General features: G+C 42.0%; 2 protein-coding genes across 2 annotated transcripts in view; both read left to right on the forward strand.

The window, feature by feature from the left end:
• LOC144583834 (matrix metalloproteinase-9-like) lies at window positions 1-5630 on the forward strand. The gene is made up of 4 exons (XM_078378730.1): window positions 1-114; window positions 1511-1733; window positions 3348-3512; window positions 4552-5630. The coding sequence occupies exons 1-4, from the start codon at window positions 1-3 to the stop codon at window positions 4722-4724; spliced, it is 675 nt and encodes a 224-aa protein (XP_078234856.1). The 3' UTR covers window positions 4725-5630.
• Window positions 5121-15999, forward strand: part of LOC144583835 (epididymal sperm-binding protein 1-like) — a 23750-nt gene continuing 12871 nt past the window's right edge. The window contains exons 1-7 of the mRNA XM_078378731.1: window positions 5121-5127; window positions 5710-5856; window positions 7574-7738; window positions 10019-10180; window positions 13102-13248; window positions 14296-14460; window positions 15831-15997. Of these exons, the coding sequence (XP_078234857.1) occupies window positions 5121-5127; window positions 5710-5856; window positions 7574-7738; window positions 10019-10180; window positions 13102-13248; window positions 14296-14460; window positions 15831-15997 (960 nt within the window). The remainder of the gene's footprint in view (window positions 5128-5709; window positions 5857-7573; window positions 7739-10018; window positions 10181-13101; window positions 13249-14295; window positions 14461-15830; window positions 15998-15999) is intronic.

A 15999-nucleotide genomic window follows, 5' to 3' on the forward strand; every position in this document is an offset into this window, starting at 1 on the left:
ATGAACAGCAAAACTGCGCTTCTCATAATACCCTCAGCCTCCCAGGAAGGACTGGGGCAAGAAGTGGGCCTCAGGCAGCCTACTGCCCTACTCAGCTGGGCAGTGGCAGAGCAAGTAAGTTAGATGGTGGGACCCATCAGGGGGAGATGAAGCAACATGAAACACCAAAGATGAAAAAGTTCAGCATTTCACTTCACTTCATGGAAGTGTGGTTTCCTGAAGTGCCCAAGAAATAAACCAGGAACCAGCCCAGTTTGTGGGGTCGTTTTTTTTTTTTTTTTTTTGGTTCATGATTCATTTCGTGCCCATCTCTACTGCCAAATCATTCTCGCAAAACGTGTTCCTTGAGAGGTAACTAGGACGGTTAAAACAGTTTGACAGCTGTACATTTATAGGATATTTTCCAAGGTGTGTGAAAGCTATACATGAGAATTTCATTTCAGAAGCATGCTTTCACCTCAGGAAAACAGTAGCTCTCACTTGTGCAGCTGAATCACATTGCAGTGGAGACGCACCACTTTAAGTCTCTCCTGAACTGCAGTTTGCCTCAGATACATCTCCTGTTTGTCTGAAGGTCGATTGCGAAACAAGAGTGCTTCTGAGCGTATGCAGTGTCATTTCCTCAGCAATCACTTCAGTCGCCATATATGTAAATAAAAGAATATGGCTCTTGAAAACCTATTGTTTGGCTAGAGTTTGTAACAGGGGTCGGGAGAGCACTGTTCATACATGGTCATCTCTTGATTACCTTTAACAGTGTTTCATACTGTAATGGCCACTTACATCTTATATCTAACGGCTGGATAGCTCAGTGGTTTAAGGCAGAAGTTGGGAGTTCAATTCCCCACTGTGCCTCCTTGACAGGGGTTAGACTTGATAATCCATAGGTCCCTTCCAGCTCTGCAGTTCTTAGATCATTATTATTATTATTTTAAAAAGAGGAAATGAATGGCTAGAAAGGAAATCAAGAGAATACGATCCATATGCTGATTTATATTTGCAGCTGCAAAGTTAGAAATTATTTATGATTGTAACAGAATTAGAATGCTTCCTCCATAAGTGGGAGAATCAGGCACCACCTTTTTTAGTTTGCTATCCAGATGCTCAGTGTGAATTGGAAATGCCAGGGTATCAGATCTTTCATCCGTTGGTTCCTCGTCTTTAAATCAGATGGCTGGGTAGCTCTGAGTTGCAGTACCAAAGTCAGGTGTCAGGAGTTAAAATCTTCACTCTACCAACCTGGAGAAGAGCTAGCAGAAGAAGGGATTGGCAAACCGCTTCTGAGTATACCTAGAAAACTATGGAAAGTGTTGTCATAAGTTAAAATCAAACCAATAGCACGTAATTATTGTTATTATACTTAGATCAGAATTTGAAGGGATAGTTCTTCAGGCAAGATACCGTTAAAAGAAGGAATTGTCTTGTAGCAGTCTATGAATGGAAGATGTGTCCCCTATAAGGAAATATTTGGACCCGTAATTCACACTGAAGTGATACATTGTATTCCTAGCTCCATCTCGTTTGTGCCACTTCCTCTGAATGGCCCACAACCCCTTTTCTTTTAACCTCTTGTGTTTCCTTTCCAGCTCCTCGTCCTTGTGTCTTCCCATTTATATATAAGCAGAAAAGCTACTCTTCTTGCACCAAAGATGGTGCGATTGATCTGAAGCTGTGGTGTGCCACAACGGCAAATTTTGACAGGGATCGTCAATGGAAGCATTGTGCTCCTTACGGTGAGAGATGTTGAATGTCATTGAAATTGATTCTTCTGAACAATACATTGCTCTACAACGGGCATGAATCAGGAAAACATGTGATTTGTTTTGATTTGTGATTCATCAAGGTTGATGAATTATGAATTACACATTTATGATTTTTTTTCTAGTGACAAATTGATTTGTCAATTTGTTTTTGAATTTAAAATGCTATAAAACAGCCTTCCAAGCACGTAGAGACACCAAATTCACAGGAAAGCTTCTCCGACTCTCCTCTACAAGGCCTGCAAAGTTGGTGAACTTTGGGTCTTGGACATCTGAGGACAAGGAGGATCCCCAAAAGAAAGTTCTCCCCAGGCACCTAGAGACACCAAAATCACAGAGAAGCTTCTAGTTACTCTCCTCTACAGTTCTTCCATGTTTTGTGAACATTGGGTTTCATATCTCCAAGTTCTATATCCACAAAGCAGGATCCCCCAGGAAAGTGCCCTCTAGCAGGCATTCCTGCATTTTTGTTGTCCATAGACGCTTTGGGTGGCTATTTTATAGCCAAATAACTCAATGAATCAAAAGTCACTAAAAATTTGTTGGTTTGTATTCATTGGAGGCATCGTTTCATAGGAATATTAATCGATGAATTAGCAGTTTTTGAATGAATTTGGTGATTCATTTTAAAAATCTGTGCTCATCTCTAGTATGAACTGGGTTTGGGCTATCTTATTGTTGGACCCATGTATGAGTTTATCAATTGCTGCAAGGTAGATCATCACTTATGTAAATCTCATTGATTTTGGAATTAGCAATAGGATACTGGCCTTTGTGACCTTTTCTGTTAAATGAGTACATTTGTTCTAGCTTGTTTGTGAATGGTGTGTGTGTGTTTGTGTGTGTGAGGGAGAAAGAAGGCGTGTTCTCCACTCTTTTTACATGGTGTCCTTGCCCTCTGCTGGCACAATGTTCTCCAAGATCCAGACCCAATGTGAATCTTAGGCTGAAAAAAAAGGGCTCGTACTGAAAGCTTCTAAGTAATGAGTCACAAATAAGGCAGTAACCAGTGATTACTTAGCTTTTGTGTGTGTGTGTTAACAATGCTGTAGGAAGTGAAGGTGTTCTCTTTTAGATGTTTGGTTTAACTTCTGGAATCGCAGCCCTGAAACGGAAATCAGCACATCTGCAGATTTCATCCCCTGCAGGAAAGGGCTTTCTGGTGATTTATCAGCACCATTGGATTCCTCTTGCCTTCCTGCTTCCTGTGGTTGATATATAAAAGAACAAAGGAAGCTCCTGCAGTTTTTTCCTGGGAGGTGTAGTTTTTCAAGAGGAGTCCTCTGTAGATCCTCATGGGAGATTCATCTGTGCTTATGTTTGAATGGAAATAATTCACATATTTTTCACTCTATTTTTTTCCTGAATGTCAAAAACAGATGAACAGTTGGCACAATGAAAGGGAGCAGGCAAATACAAGGCTGGGATAGAACTTCCTGAAACTTTGAAAGTTCTGCCCTGATTGTGCTCAAGACACAGTTATCCTTTCACAGGATCACAGAAAATTGTTTATCCAAAACAGTCTCCGAAGAAGTGAAATAATATATTCCTATTTGTATAGCAGCATCTCTTTCTCTCTCTTTCCAGAATATGGAGGTAATTCTGGTGGGCAAAATTGCACCTTTCCCTTTGCCTACAAGAAACGGACATTCTATACCTGCACCAGTGAAGATGCGTTGTACGGGAGGTTCTGGTGTGCCACTACGGGGAGCTACGATAAAGATAGGAGATGGAGCTACTGTGCTGACACCAGTAAGAATCTTAGAGGGGCTTAAATGAAGAAATGGGTTGAGATTGGTCAAGGAGATTCTTGGAACACTGAGACTGCAGGAGAAAGAAGGTCTGGGTTTCTGAGTGGGTGACAGCAGTATGTATTCAGCAGAAAGGCTCTGCAGTTGCAGAACAAGTGTCACATAGAACTTTGGGAGATGGTGATGGTGAAAGGTGCATTGAAAGAATATAGGACCTTCAGACCTAGAGTCCAAGGTGCTGTTCCTTGTAGAAACATCCATGAATTCATTCTGGCTAATGTTTCTGTGAAGTTTACCCAATTTTCATGGCCTACAATGTCTGCAGGCTAAATGCAATTTAGATGGAGCCTTTCTGACAGATGCCTGTCAAGTTGTGCCTGTCTGAAAGATGTACATAGAAAAACTAATGATGCAGTTGTAGCAAATTTCATGTTCCTTAGGAGCAGGTCCATTTTAAAAAGGGTTTTTAAATTGCCCATTAAAGACTAGATAAATATTTTGCATTCCATTCCAATGCAAATGGATCACAATGCTGTGTGTTGAGAAAGCCCCTTTCCCCAAGGACTGCAAGGATTGCAGCTAAACAGAAGGGAATGGGAAATCCGATGGGGCAGATGACATAATTGTCCGCATTAATCAAAAAGTCTCAGCACTGTGACCCCATGCACCCTGGATCCACTACACCGGTGCATCATTTCCCTGCTTGAATGTTCCCTTTGAAAAATTCTTTTAGTCCCTCTAGGAAGGTAAAGCAGGAATAATACAGATTCCCATCCTTACTCCTAAAGTCAGTGGATTTATTGACAGATATGGCAGAGGGAAATCGGCCTCCCCCAAGGGACTAAACATTCTGCCTTTACTTCCTGATGTCACTGTTTTACAAAATTTCACTGCCCCACCTCCTTGCTTTAAAAAAACATGTTTGGAGATCTAAGAATAAAGTTCATGTATAGCTTGGCCTGGGAAGATCTTGAAAGTATTTGTCGTAAAAGAACAACTCTCTGACACAGGGACTCTCTCATGTATTCCTCTGCGTCTAGGATTAGCTGCAAATTCTCAAGGGCCTTGTGTTTTTCCTTTCATCTACAACTTCAAGTCCTACTCAACTTGCACAACAGACGGAGAACCTTCTGGGCGGCTCTGGTGTTCTCTCAGCAGCAACTATGATATAGATTCCAAGCGGGCATATTGTGACCTCTCAGGTAAGGGTTAAAATGGGGGAGAAAAGGCCCTGCTCCCTCAAAAATCTGCTTTGGAAGAGTTGATGTAGAGATGGGAAGAGCAGGATGATACAGCATGGTGGGGTAATATGATGTCCTAAAAAGAGAATTCATTCTGTAGTGACAAGGTTTGGAATTATAGCTACACAGAACTCCAGGAAGCATGAACAGACATTCTTCCTCTTCCCTCCAAAATAGAAGCCAATTTTCTGAGTCCTCAAAGTTGCAACAGTGGTTTTCCCATGCAGTTCTTCCCGGAGTGTTGTGAGCTCTGTGTGTTTCACATCACGGTATCCGTCTGCACAACCAAGTCCAACAGATCAATATGGCTGTGGGAATATTTTTATGTTGAAGTTAACTTGAGCACACACTACATTTGCGTAGGATGCATGAGCAGTAGGTTTCTTGTTCAAGTTTTGGATCCATGTAGAGTTCTGTAGAGTTTAAGGCTGGCTCAACAGAACTAAATTGCCCCTGGACCATCATCATCACTCCTCTAGCTGCCTAAGTCCACCAATCCATTTTATTAATGCTTTTGACGTGCTGCCAAGTTGCTTCTGACTTATGACAACCCTATGAAGTAATGATCTCCAAAAGGTCCCCGTTGGGTCTTGCAGACAAAAGACTATGGCTGTCTTTAGTCAACACCACCTCATGCTTGGTTTTCCTTTTTTCCTATGGCCTCCAACTTTTCCTAGCATTATTGTCTTTCCAATGAGTGTTCTCATGATACCTCTGTATTACAATAGTTTCTATTTAGTACTTGTATCTTCTAGGGAGACTTCAGACTTGATTTGATCTCAAACCCATTTATTTAGGGTTTTTTTTGGTGGTCCATATTTTCTATAAAGTGCTCCTTCAACACCACATTTTCAATTCATTGTTTTTACCTCTAGCAACCTTCCTCACACTCCAGCTTTCATATCTTACAGCACCCCTTAAACTTATTCTACTTCTCCCTCTGTATATCCTCTTCAGAATCTCGTCCTTGCATTTTTCCCTTCACTTACAAGTCGAAATCCTACTCGGCATGTACCACAGAGGGATCTGCTGAAGGACAATTGTGGTGTGCCACAACAGCTAACTATGACAAAGACAGTAAATGGAAACTGTGTTCCCTTCAAGGTAAGGTATAAGATGGCGGCAAAAAACTGCTCTGATATTTCTTCTTATTGTTGTTGTTGTTATGTGCTGTCAGGTCACCTCTGACTCAGGGCAACCCTACGAATGGAGATATTCCCTATTTGGATATCATTATTATGTCCTTCCTGCAAAATCTACAAGTCTCATTATTTCCTCTTGCCTACTATATCTGTATACTGCTGCTTGCTGTTTAACATGGCCGTCCCTGTTGTTAGGCAGAGTGAGGCATTGGCTTTAAGCAGCAGGGTGTTGGGACATAACAGCAGACTCTTGGAAGAGAGAATTGTGTGTCATTCAACCTGCTGTTCAAATGCAATAACTGAAGAAAGACTAAACTGCCAATCCTGTCAGCTTCAGCACTTGGAACTGGAGGGAGCGCCATCCTGTCCTTTGCCTCAGGCTCCAACACATGTTGGGCCAGCCCTCATAGTTACAAATAATTACCTGGTATATATATTACAGGACTGTACAGGAGATGTCATTCATGTGAGATGGAAGAATGGCATGACCCCACCATTTATTCTGTTCTTATCTTCTTGTATGAGTGAAGCTCTGTTTCCAGTTACACAAATGTACTCCTTATCTGTTTGCTTCCAATTGTTTGCTTGCTCCTTGTCTTTCTTCTTCCCTGACCATTGCTCACCTCAGAATCTTGCAGTTATGGGGGTCTCTCCTCTTTTGAGATGGTCGAGAGACCAATCCCTCTTTTTTATTCTTTTTCTTACTCTTCTGACTTTAACTGATTATCAAATGTTTTTCTACTTAGGTTACTTGTAGAATGCTTTTTTTTCTTTATATACAAGGGGCTGGTGAGAACAAAGGACTGGGCGGAAGCTGGGATTTCTGCTACTTCCTCTGATGTTTCCCCTGTGCAGCAGGAGTTGTTTTTACAGTGGTACCTCGACTTGAGAACATCCCTACATAAGAATGATTCGAGTTAAGAACAGCTCCGTTGACAAAACTTGCTTCGTCTTGAGAACGGAGCCTTGACTTAAGAACCAAACCCTCCCTTTCCTGCCCTTTTTTTGACCCAAGTTCACCTTAGGTCAAAAGAAGAATTTTTAAAAAATAATTGGCCCCCTAGTGGTAGATATGGATTAACCTGCTTTGCATTAGTTCCTATGGGAACTAATGCTTCGACTTAAGAACAGCGCCTCGACTTAAGAACGAAAAACAGCAGATACGGATTAAATGTTTTTCAATGCATTCCTATGGGAAATGGCGCTTCAATTTAAGAATGTTTCAATTTAAGAACGCAGTCCCAATACGGATTAAGTTCTTAAGTAGAGGTACCACTGTTGTACTTGTGTTCTGCTAACCACAAAAGGGAATTACCAAATTTCCACAATATATATTCTATTCTCTGTCCCAGAACTAAGACATCATGCTTTCAAATACTAGCTGCTGGGGAAGAAGGCAGGAAATGTCCCTTACATCAGTAGTCTCCAACCTTGGGCCTTCAGATGTCTTTGGACTTCAACTCCCAGAAATCCTGGCCAGCAGAAGTGGTAGTGAAGGCTTCTGGGAGTTGTGGTCCAAAAACATCTGGAGGCCCAAGGTTGGGGACCATTGCCTTACATCATTCTTTGAGCTTCCCAGGGACACCTGCACATCCACTTTAGACTACATAGACCTTTGGTGTGATCCATCAAGATTGTTTTCATATTCTGACATATCTTCTTGTTCCTTACATCCACAGAATATGAAGGAAGTTCCAAAGGGGGACCCTGTGTTTTCCCTTTTGTTGCAGAAAAACAGACATTCTACACCTGTACCAATGTACCTGCTAAGAACCAGAGGTACTGGTGTTCTACCACGGGAAGCTATGACAAGGACAAGAAATGGAGCTACTGTGCCGATACAAGTAAGATCACTGGAGCCTGGTACACCTGGACCAGGTATTCGTTTGTTGGGTAGGGCTACAAAAACGTCAATTAGACAATCTTTTGTTGTGCCTGGATTGAGCTACAAAGGAGAACTATCCTCTATTCATTACCAAAAGTCATTGCTGAGGCTATTCAATAGAGAAAACACAGCTGTGCCTGCACTGTGCATAAATCCAGCATCAAAACCTACTGAATATCAGTATTTCATCAGTGGCTACTCTGGGTGAAATTAGATTTAAAAAATTGCAGTGGATTGTGTTGGAAAAGCTCACTACCAACGTGTTATCTTAAAAGTGACCCTCTAAAGTGACCCGTCTGTTTGCTCGCGGACACACCAACCCACTCCAAAAACAGAGCACCCCTGCTGCTTGACCAAATAAACTACCCTGTTTCCCAGAAAATAAAACCTAACCTGAAAATAAGCCCTAGTATGATTTTTCAGGATGCTCATAATATAAGTCCTACCCCCAAATTAAGCCCTAGTTAAGTGAAACCCCGCCCTCCACTATTGTGCAGCAACCAGAAGAAGATGACGTGACTGTATTTGAATAAATGTAGATTGTTGTACATGAAAAAATAAAATAAAACATCCCTGAAAAATAAACCCTACTGCATTTTTTTGGAACAAAAATTAATATAAGACTCTGTCTTATTTTCGGGGAAACATGGTAGAAGAGGGGAAGAAGCAGGGGTAGGCTGGTTTGCAATCTGCAGTGTGTTGTCTGGTTGCTGGCAAATGGAGAGAACCAGACCATGGTGTCAGCCCTCCAAAATGCAGTCTAAAATCCTGCCAAATCACACATTTACTTCTAATGGACATAATACATTTGTTCTAGCTTTAATCCTACTTTATAGGAGCTGTCCAGGGTGCTAAACCCTCTCCCTGAAATATAAACCGGAGGCAATATAAAGCAATGTGAGGGAACCTTCACTCATTTTGTCCGGCAACAACAGGAGGGATGTGATTGGCTGGAAGACGTCAGAAGGACAACCAATCCTGAGGAGCCTGAAAGGGATATAAAAACAACAGCTGGAGGTTTTTCAGAGGAGTTAACCAGAAGGAGTTAGATTGTGTGTAAGGACAGGAGTTGGTGTTCCAGGGAGCTGTAGAATATAATTATTTTGTTATCAGGAAGAGCTGGTTCTGGCATGGGAAAGTTGACACTAATAATACATATAACTTCAAGCTTAAGTAGGTGCCTTTTAACCGTTGTGCTCTTTAAATAAATAACATTTTCAGCTTAAAAACCACTTAGCTCTAATGATTTGAGCTTAGGGCATCTATGGAAAGGAGAGAACAATTTAAAGGGGATTAGCCAGATTGGGCTGGTCACAACCATCAAAATCCTTTCATCTGCAGCACAATGTTGCAGAAACTGAGGACAGCCCTGCATTCAAGGAGGAAGGTGGAACCAGAATAGGGGGAAAGCAGAAGGCCTGGAAAGGAGACATGTGAAGAATTCTGTTCCATGATCTGGTTCCATTTATCAGAATCCCACTTATATTTTCCATATGCTTTTTTCTGTAATCTTTACATTTATGTATGCCTTTTTCCCTAATGGATTAATTTGTTCACATGGTCCCTGTTGAGTACAGTGTGTTTGACTGAATTTTTCAATGGTATACACTTTAGCCATTCACATTATAAAAATGGATGCACTCTTTCCTGTTTGCGAGCATTCCTGCAGGCTTTACAAAGGCACACTTCTTTGAGATGTGGTTTATTCCTCCCTCCAACAAATCTTGAGGTTGGGAAATTGTTAATTTCAAGGAGACTCTGAAAATGACCAAAATTATTTTCTATTCCTACCACAAAGTCACAAGACGGGGTAAAAAAGACATAGTGGGCCAGACATTTAGATTATGGAAGTCGTAGCTCAATCCATTTGGAGAGTGTCAAATAGAAGAGGGCCTCCTGATCATCTTTGAATTTAAAACTCCCAGAAGCTTTCTCCGCTAGCTGTGTTGGTCAAGATTTCTGGGAGTTGCAGTCTGATAACATCTGGGGACCAATGGCTGAGAACCACTGAATTAGAGGAAAACTGAGATTGACAGTAATGACCTACAGCAGTGGTCCCCAACCTTGGGCCTCCAGATGTTCTTGGACTAAAACTCCCAGAAGCCTTCACCACCACCTCTGCTGGCCAGGATTTCTGGGAGCTGAAGTCCAAGAACATCTGGAGGCCCAAGGTTGGGGACCACTGACCTACAGTGAAACCATGGCTTTACTGCGTGTGTTGGTATGCTCCCTTTTCCAGGATTAGATGCAAGCCCCAAGGGACCATGTGTCTTCCCTTTTATCTACAACGGCACATCCTACTCAACTTGCACAAAAGATGGGGAATCCAAAGGAAGGTTGTGGTGCTCTCTCACAAACAACTATGATGTGGATCTCAGGCGAACATACTGTGATCCGTCAGGTAAGAAAAATATAAAGTATATAGGAGGGTTATTCAATACAAGTTGGTATGATCAAGGAATGCAGTGGTGGAAGAGCAGATTCACATGACTTTTGGATTCTGTTGTGGTGAAGCTGCATGTGGCATGAAATAATAATCTTAGACCTGCAGAGCTGGAAGGGACCCTATGGATCATCAAGTCCAGACCCCTGTCAAGGAGGCACAGTGGGGGAATCAAACTCCCAGCCTCTGGCTCCACAGCTAGAGACCTAAACCACTGAGCTATAAATATGGAGCACACAGGTAAACATCCTTCCCCACGCTCCCAAAGCAAGCGTGTTGTTGTGGACCAGGACTTGTTGGCATGAGCAGAACCTCCTTATCAACCACGGCCTTGCTTCAATTCACCCTTTGCTGTTTGGAAACTGCACAAGAATTGGAAAACCCTTCCACTGGCACCAGTGCAGAGGGGCTTTTCTTTTTCTTTTTAAAAAGTTCCATGAGAGCACGAGATTACGGAAGGATAACTATTGGAGGATGGTTTGTGTCTCATCTAACCAATGTCCATGGTCTTGGTCTAGATCAATGGCACCTTGTGTATTTATGTTGGACCCAAGTTTGGAAATGGTTGTTGTGGATTTTTTGGGCCGTGTTCTGAAGGTTGTTCTTCCTAATGTTTTGCCAGTCTCTGTGGCCAGCATCTTCAGAGGACAGGAATCAGAACTCTGTCTGTGCTCTGGTGAGACTGGCGAAATGTTAGGAATAACAACCTTCAGAACATGGCCAAAGAGCCTAAAAAACCCACAACAACCATCAGATCCCAGCCATGAAAGACTTCGGGAATACAAGTTTGGAAAATTACTTTTAATACAAATAACTGCAATGATGTACTGCAGCTATCCATAATTGAACATTCCCTTATTTAAGTTTTGTTGTAAAATGTCACTGACAGTCAAAACAAATAAGCTTGGACTAGATAGACAAATACCTTGATCAGCTGTAAATCAACCTTTCGGTTCCTAAGCACATTATTCTTTGTTGGAAGGAAAGCAGTTTATGCTTGTATAGATGATGGTTGTGCCACTAGGGGGCAATAGAGACAAAACTATTCAGAGTTTCCTGCAGTAGCTCCTCTTTATATGTGGCTTCTTTGTCTCCAAAACTAATATGCTAATGCAGTGGTTCTGAATCTTGGTTCCCCAGATGTTCTTAGACTACAACTCCCAGAATTTCTGGCTGGCACAGCTATTGGTGAAGGCTTCCAGGAATTTTAGTCCAAGGTCATCTTCTGGGATTGGGTATCATTGCTCTTCACTTCCTCCCATATCTCTTGTTTTCTCCTTTGCTGTGTCACAGACCCCCTTAACAAATAATTATTACTGTACTTTTCTTTAATAAATCATTTTACTGAAGACAGCTCTTTACTTCAGATGTCAGCTTGCATTCTCTATTTCTTTGCACTGTTCGTTTAAGAAGACCCTCTTGTCTCTCCTTGCTGTTCTTTGGAAGTCTGCATTCAATTTTCTGTAACTTTCCCTATCTCCCTTGCATTTTGTTTCCCTTCTCTTCTCTGCTCTTTGTAAGGCCTTGTTGGACAGCCTCTTGCATTTCCTTTTCTTTGGGATGGTTTTTGTTGCTGCCTCCTGTACAATGTTACGAGCCTCCATCCATAGTTCTTCAGGCACTCTGTTCACCAAATCGAGTTCCTTAAATCTGTTATTCTCTTCCACTGTGTATTCATAAGGGATTTGGTTTAGATTATACATGACTAGCCCAGTGGTTTTTCCTACTTTCTTCAGTTTAAGCTTGAATTTTGCTATAAGAAGTTGATGATCAGAGCCACAATCAGCTCCAGGTCTTGTTTTTTCTGACTGTATAGAGCTTCTCCATATTTGGCTGCAGAGAACATAATCAATCTGATTTCGGTATTGCCCATCTGGTGATGTCCATGTGTAGAGTCGCCTCTTGTGTTGTTGGAAAAGAGTGTTTGTGATGATCCAGTGCCCTATAATGAGAAGAATTTTTTTCTTTGGGGTCAGTTCTAGAAAGTGCTGTAAGTGTTCATAGAATTGTTCGATTTCAGGCTCTTCAGCATTGGTGGTTGGTGCATAAACTTGGATGACTGTGATGTTGAAAGGTCTGCCTTGGATTCATATTGAAATCATTCTAGCATTTTTGAGATTGTATCCCAGTACAGTTTTTCCCACTCTTTTGTTGACTATAAGGGCTACTCCATTCCTTTTATGGGATTCTTGCTCACAATAGTAGATATGATTATCACCTGAATTGAATTCTTCCATTCCTGTCCACTTTAGTTCACTGACGCCCAGGATATCAATGTTTATTCTTGCCATCTCCTGTTTGACCACATCCAGCTCCCCAAGGTTCATAGATCTTACATTCCAGGTTCCTATGCAGTATTTTTCTTTGCAGCATCAGACTTTCCTTTCACTTCCAGGCATGTCTGCAGCTGAGCGTCCTTTCAGCTTTGTCCCAATCACTTCATTAGCTCTGAAGCTACTTGTACTTTTCCTCTGTTCTTCCTCAGTAGCATATTGGATGCCTTCCGACTTGAGGGGCTCATCTTCCAGCATCCTATCTTTTAGCCTTTTGTTTCTGTCCATGGAGTTTTCTTGGCAAAGATACGGGAGTGGCTTGCCAGTTCCTGCTGCAGATGGATCACATTTAGTCAGAACTCTCCACTATGACCTGCCCATCTTTGGTGTCCCTGCATGGCATAGCCCATAGCTTCTCTGGATTACTCAAGCCCCTTTGCCACAAAAAGGCATCTTAGGAAATAATAAATAAAAAATGTAGTTTTGTAACTTTGCTGTATGCTGCTTTGGGATCTTTTAGCTAAGTATGAGGATATGCATTTCTGTGTATCCATATTTAATGTGCCATCTTCCTAATTTTTCCCCAACCTTTTCTGTCTTACTCAGAATCCCTTCCTTGTCGTTTCCCTTTCGTTTGGGGAGGGATCTCCTACTCTGAATGCACGAAAGAGGGATCCACTGATGGCCAACTATGGTGTGCCACAACTGCTAACTATGACAAAGATACTAAATGGAAAGCCTGCGCCCTCCAAGGTAGGCAATCTGGTATTTACCAGAGCAAACACTTGACAATCTTGCCCTATTCGTCCTGTAAACTCTTAGCCATTACTGTTTTGCTTCATACTTGCAAAGTCTTAAGAATCGTACAGGTGGTTAATGTGACTGTTTCCTGCCTGGACATCTCTCTAAAATCAATGATCCAGTCAAGGATGGATGGCTACGGCATGTGTCTCCACCTTATTAGTGAAAATGGGGAAACCGAAAATAGCGCTGAAATTCTGTTCAAGTTGGCATAAAGATATGCCTGAAGAAGTATGCTGGATGTTACTCCCAGGCATCTAGTTGTGTCATCAACTGTGTGGTTCACAATTGTGCAGTGGTTCACATGGTTCATGGTTGAACATGCAACATTGACTGCAGAGGTGCTTGGCAGATATTGCTTCCATTTTGCTGCAGCTTTTCTGTTGCTCCCACAGCTTTGTGTCACATGTGCATAACTGTGCAACAGGATTTCAACCTATGTAGCAGTGAGTGGTAAAAGGAGAATCCTGTTGTTGGCACATGGGGTGAATGAAGGCACTTCTAGATGAAGGCACTGGTTATGGGAGCATTCCTGCAGCCATCACCTGGGAGTGAGAAGCACTGCATTAAGTGGGTGAATTTACCTGCTGTTATCTCCATCCAGAGACTGGAGATAACAACAGCGATTCCTCCACATGCCATTGGCCTTCACAATTGGGAAAGTACAGGATGGGGGAACGCAGTGGATTCACTCTTGAGAAAGCAGTGGGGTTTAGAGAAGAAGGTTTTGTATCTCCCAGAAACTTTGTGAGCTGGTATATCCTCTTCCTTTTTTGAAAATAGAGAACTGTCAGTCAGACACCCAGACAGTTTAGGATATTTTCCCCCATGCTCTTTGAGGAGACCCTGTAGACTTCTGTTGCAAAAGTTGGTTTTCTGGCTTGTCTTTTATGGAATGAGGAAAAAGCCTTTTTGTGCTATTATGGTCTGTTGTCTTCTTCAAAAAAGCTATGACTTGGGTCCAATCTCCCTGTATTATTGTGCTCCACACATCTGCAGAGTATGAAGGAAGCTCTGGAGGCCAGCCTTGTGTTTTCCCCTTTATCTACAAAAACCAGACCTTCTACACCTGCACTAATGAGACCTCAAAGGATGGAAGATTCTGGTGTGCTACAACTGAGAACTATGACAAAGACCAATTGTGGAGCTACTGTGCTGACACAAGTAAGACGAGTGGGGCTGTTATGTCAGCAGACAGTGTTCAGACATCAATTGGGGAAACCTCTAGGTTTTTTTGGTCTGCAAATCCCAGAATCTACTGGTGCCTATGTTGGCTGGGGGTTCTGGAATCCAAGACTACTACCATTACATGAATGGCTGTAAGAAGAAGGTAACATTATTTTTGCAAAGTTCATTACTATATTCCAGACTCAATATCGGAATAGGAGCAAAATGAATTCTGAATTGTCTAGAAGTCCACCCTGAAATGAGAAGTTCCATTCCTCCCACCTACCATGCCAACCTGGTCAAGAACAGAGATGTTCTGAGCAAACTGAAGCCCAAACTCGGGTCTCCATGTGTTGTTGGACTACAACTCCCAGAATGGCCAAAGGTCAGAGATTCTGGGTAATTTAGTCCAACAATATCTGGGATTCCAAATCTAGGAACCATTAACACACAAATCCATTTAGAGAAATGGTTCCCAACCTTGGGTCCCCAGATGTTCTTGGACTACAAGTCTCAGATACTTGGCCATCACAGCTATTGGTGAAAACTTTTGGGAGTTTTAGACCAAGGATATCTGGGGACCCAAGGCTGGGAACCAGTGAACTAGAGGAAAGCTTCTACAGTGCAGAATAGCTCATTGCCTTTCATGGAGACCTACTGCATTAGCAGAAGGAGCTTCTTCCAAGAGTAATGGTTGCATAGGTTGCAAGCCCATGCAGTCTTCTGTATTGGTTTCTGCTGGACTTTAATGCCATCAAATAGAGCAGGAAAATAAGATGTTTTCTGAATGCTACCATTAACTGATAACATGAAATTAAAATTTCAAAAGAGTGATCCATTTCTCTTGGTATCTTCTCATCTCAGCTTCTCCCCAAGAGTAATATTATTTGGTTGCAAATCTACAATACGAAACAATTTTTTTTGAAAAATTCACTTCCTCTGCCACTCTGTGCAGAAGGAGAGGAATTGTTTAATTAACTAATATCCTGAAATGGCTCTTTTATTAAGCCACTTGATGATATTGGCAATTCAACGGAGGAAGGCTTTGGGTTCATTTCCTAGCAATCACATGTGATGGGAATGGACCAAAAGAGAGTGATCCTGGCTGCCGACACACAAAAAAGCAGAAGCCCCTAGCAGGGGCTAGAAAAGTGTGGGTAGACAGGTTGGAGGTGGCTGGGTGGGCTGGTTCTCTCTAGCAAAGACATCATCTGATCATCATCTTTAGGAGTGAGCCAAGCCATCTTGACAGTGGACCAAACAGCAGGCTAAATGCCTGTGTAGTCAGCCTCTTTGTTTGAGAGCAGGATCTTGTCTTAGGCATTGCTAGATTTCTCATTCTTTCTTATTCCTTGCATCCCTTCAAGGATTAGATGCTAAACCCAAAGGGCCATGCACCTTTCCTTTCATCTACAAAAGAAAAACCTACTCAACATGCATAACAGAAGATGAAATCACTGGGAAACCGTGGTGCTCTCTGACCAGTAACTATGATGTGGATCGCAAATGGACATACTGTACTGTGATCACTTAGGT

The sequence above is a fragment of the Pogona vitticeps genome, chromosome 6, assembly GCF_051106095.1.
Source record: "Pogona vitticeps strain Pit_001003342236 chromosome 6, PviZW2.1, whole genome shotgun sequence".
Classification (NCBI taxonomy): Eukaryota; Metazoa; Chordata; class Lepidosauria; order Squamata; family Agamidae; genus Pogona; species Pogona vitticeps.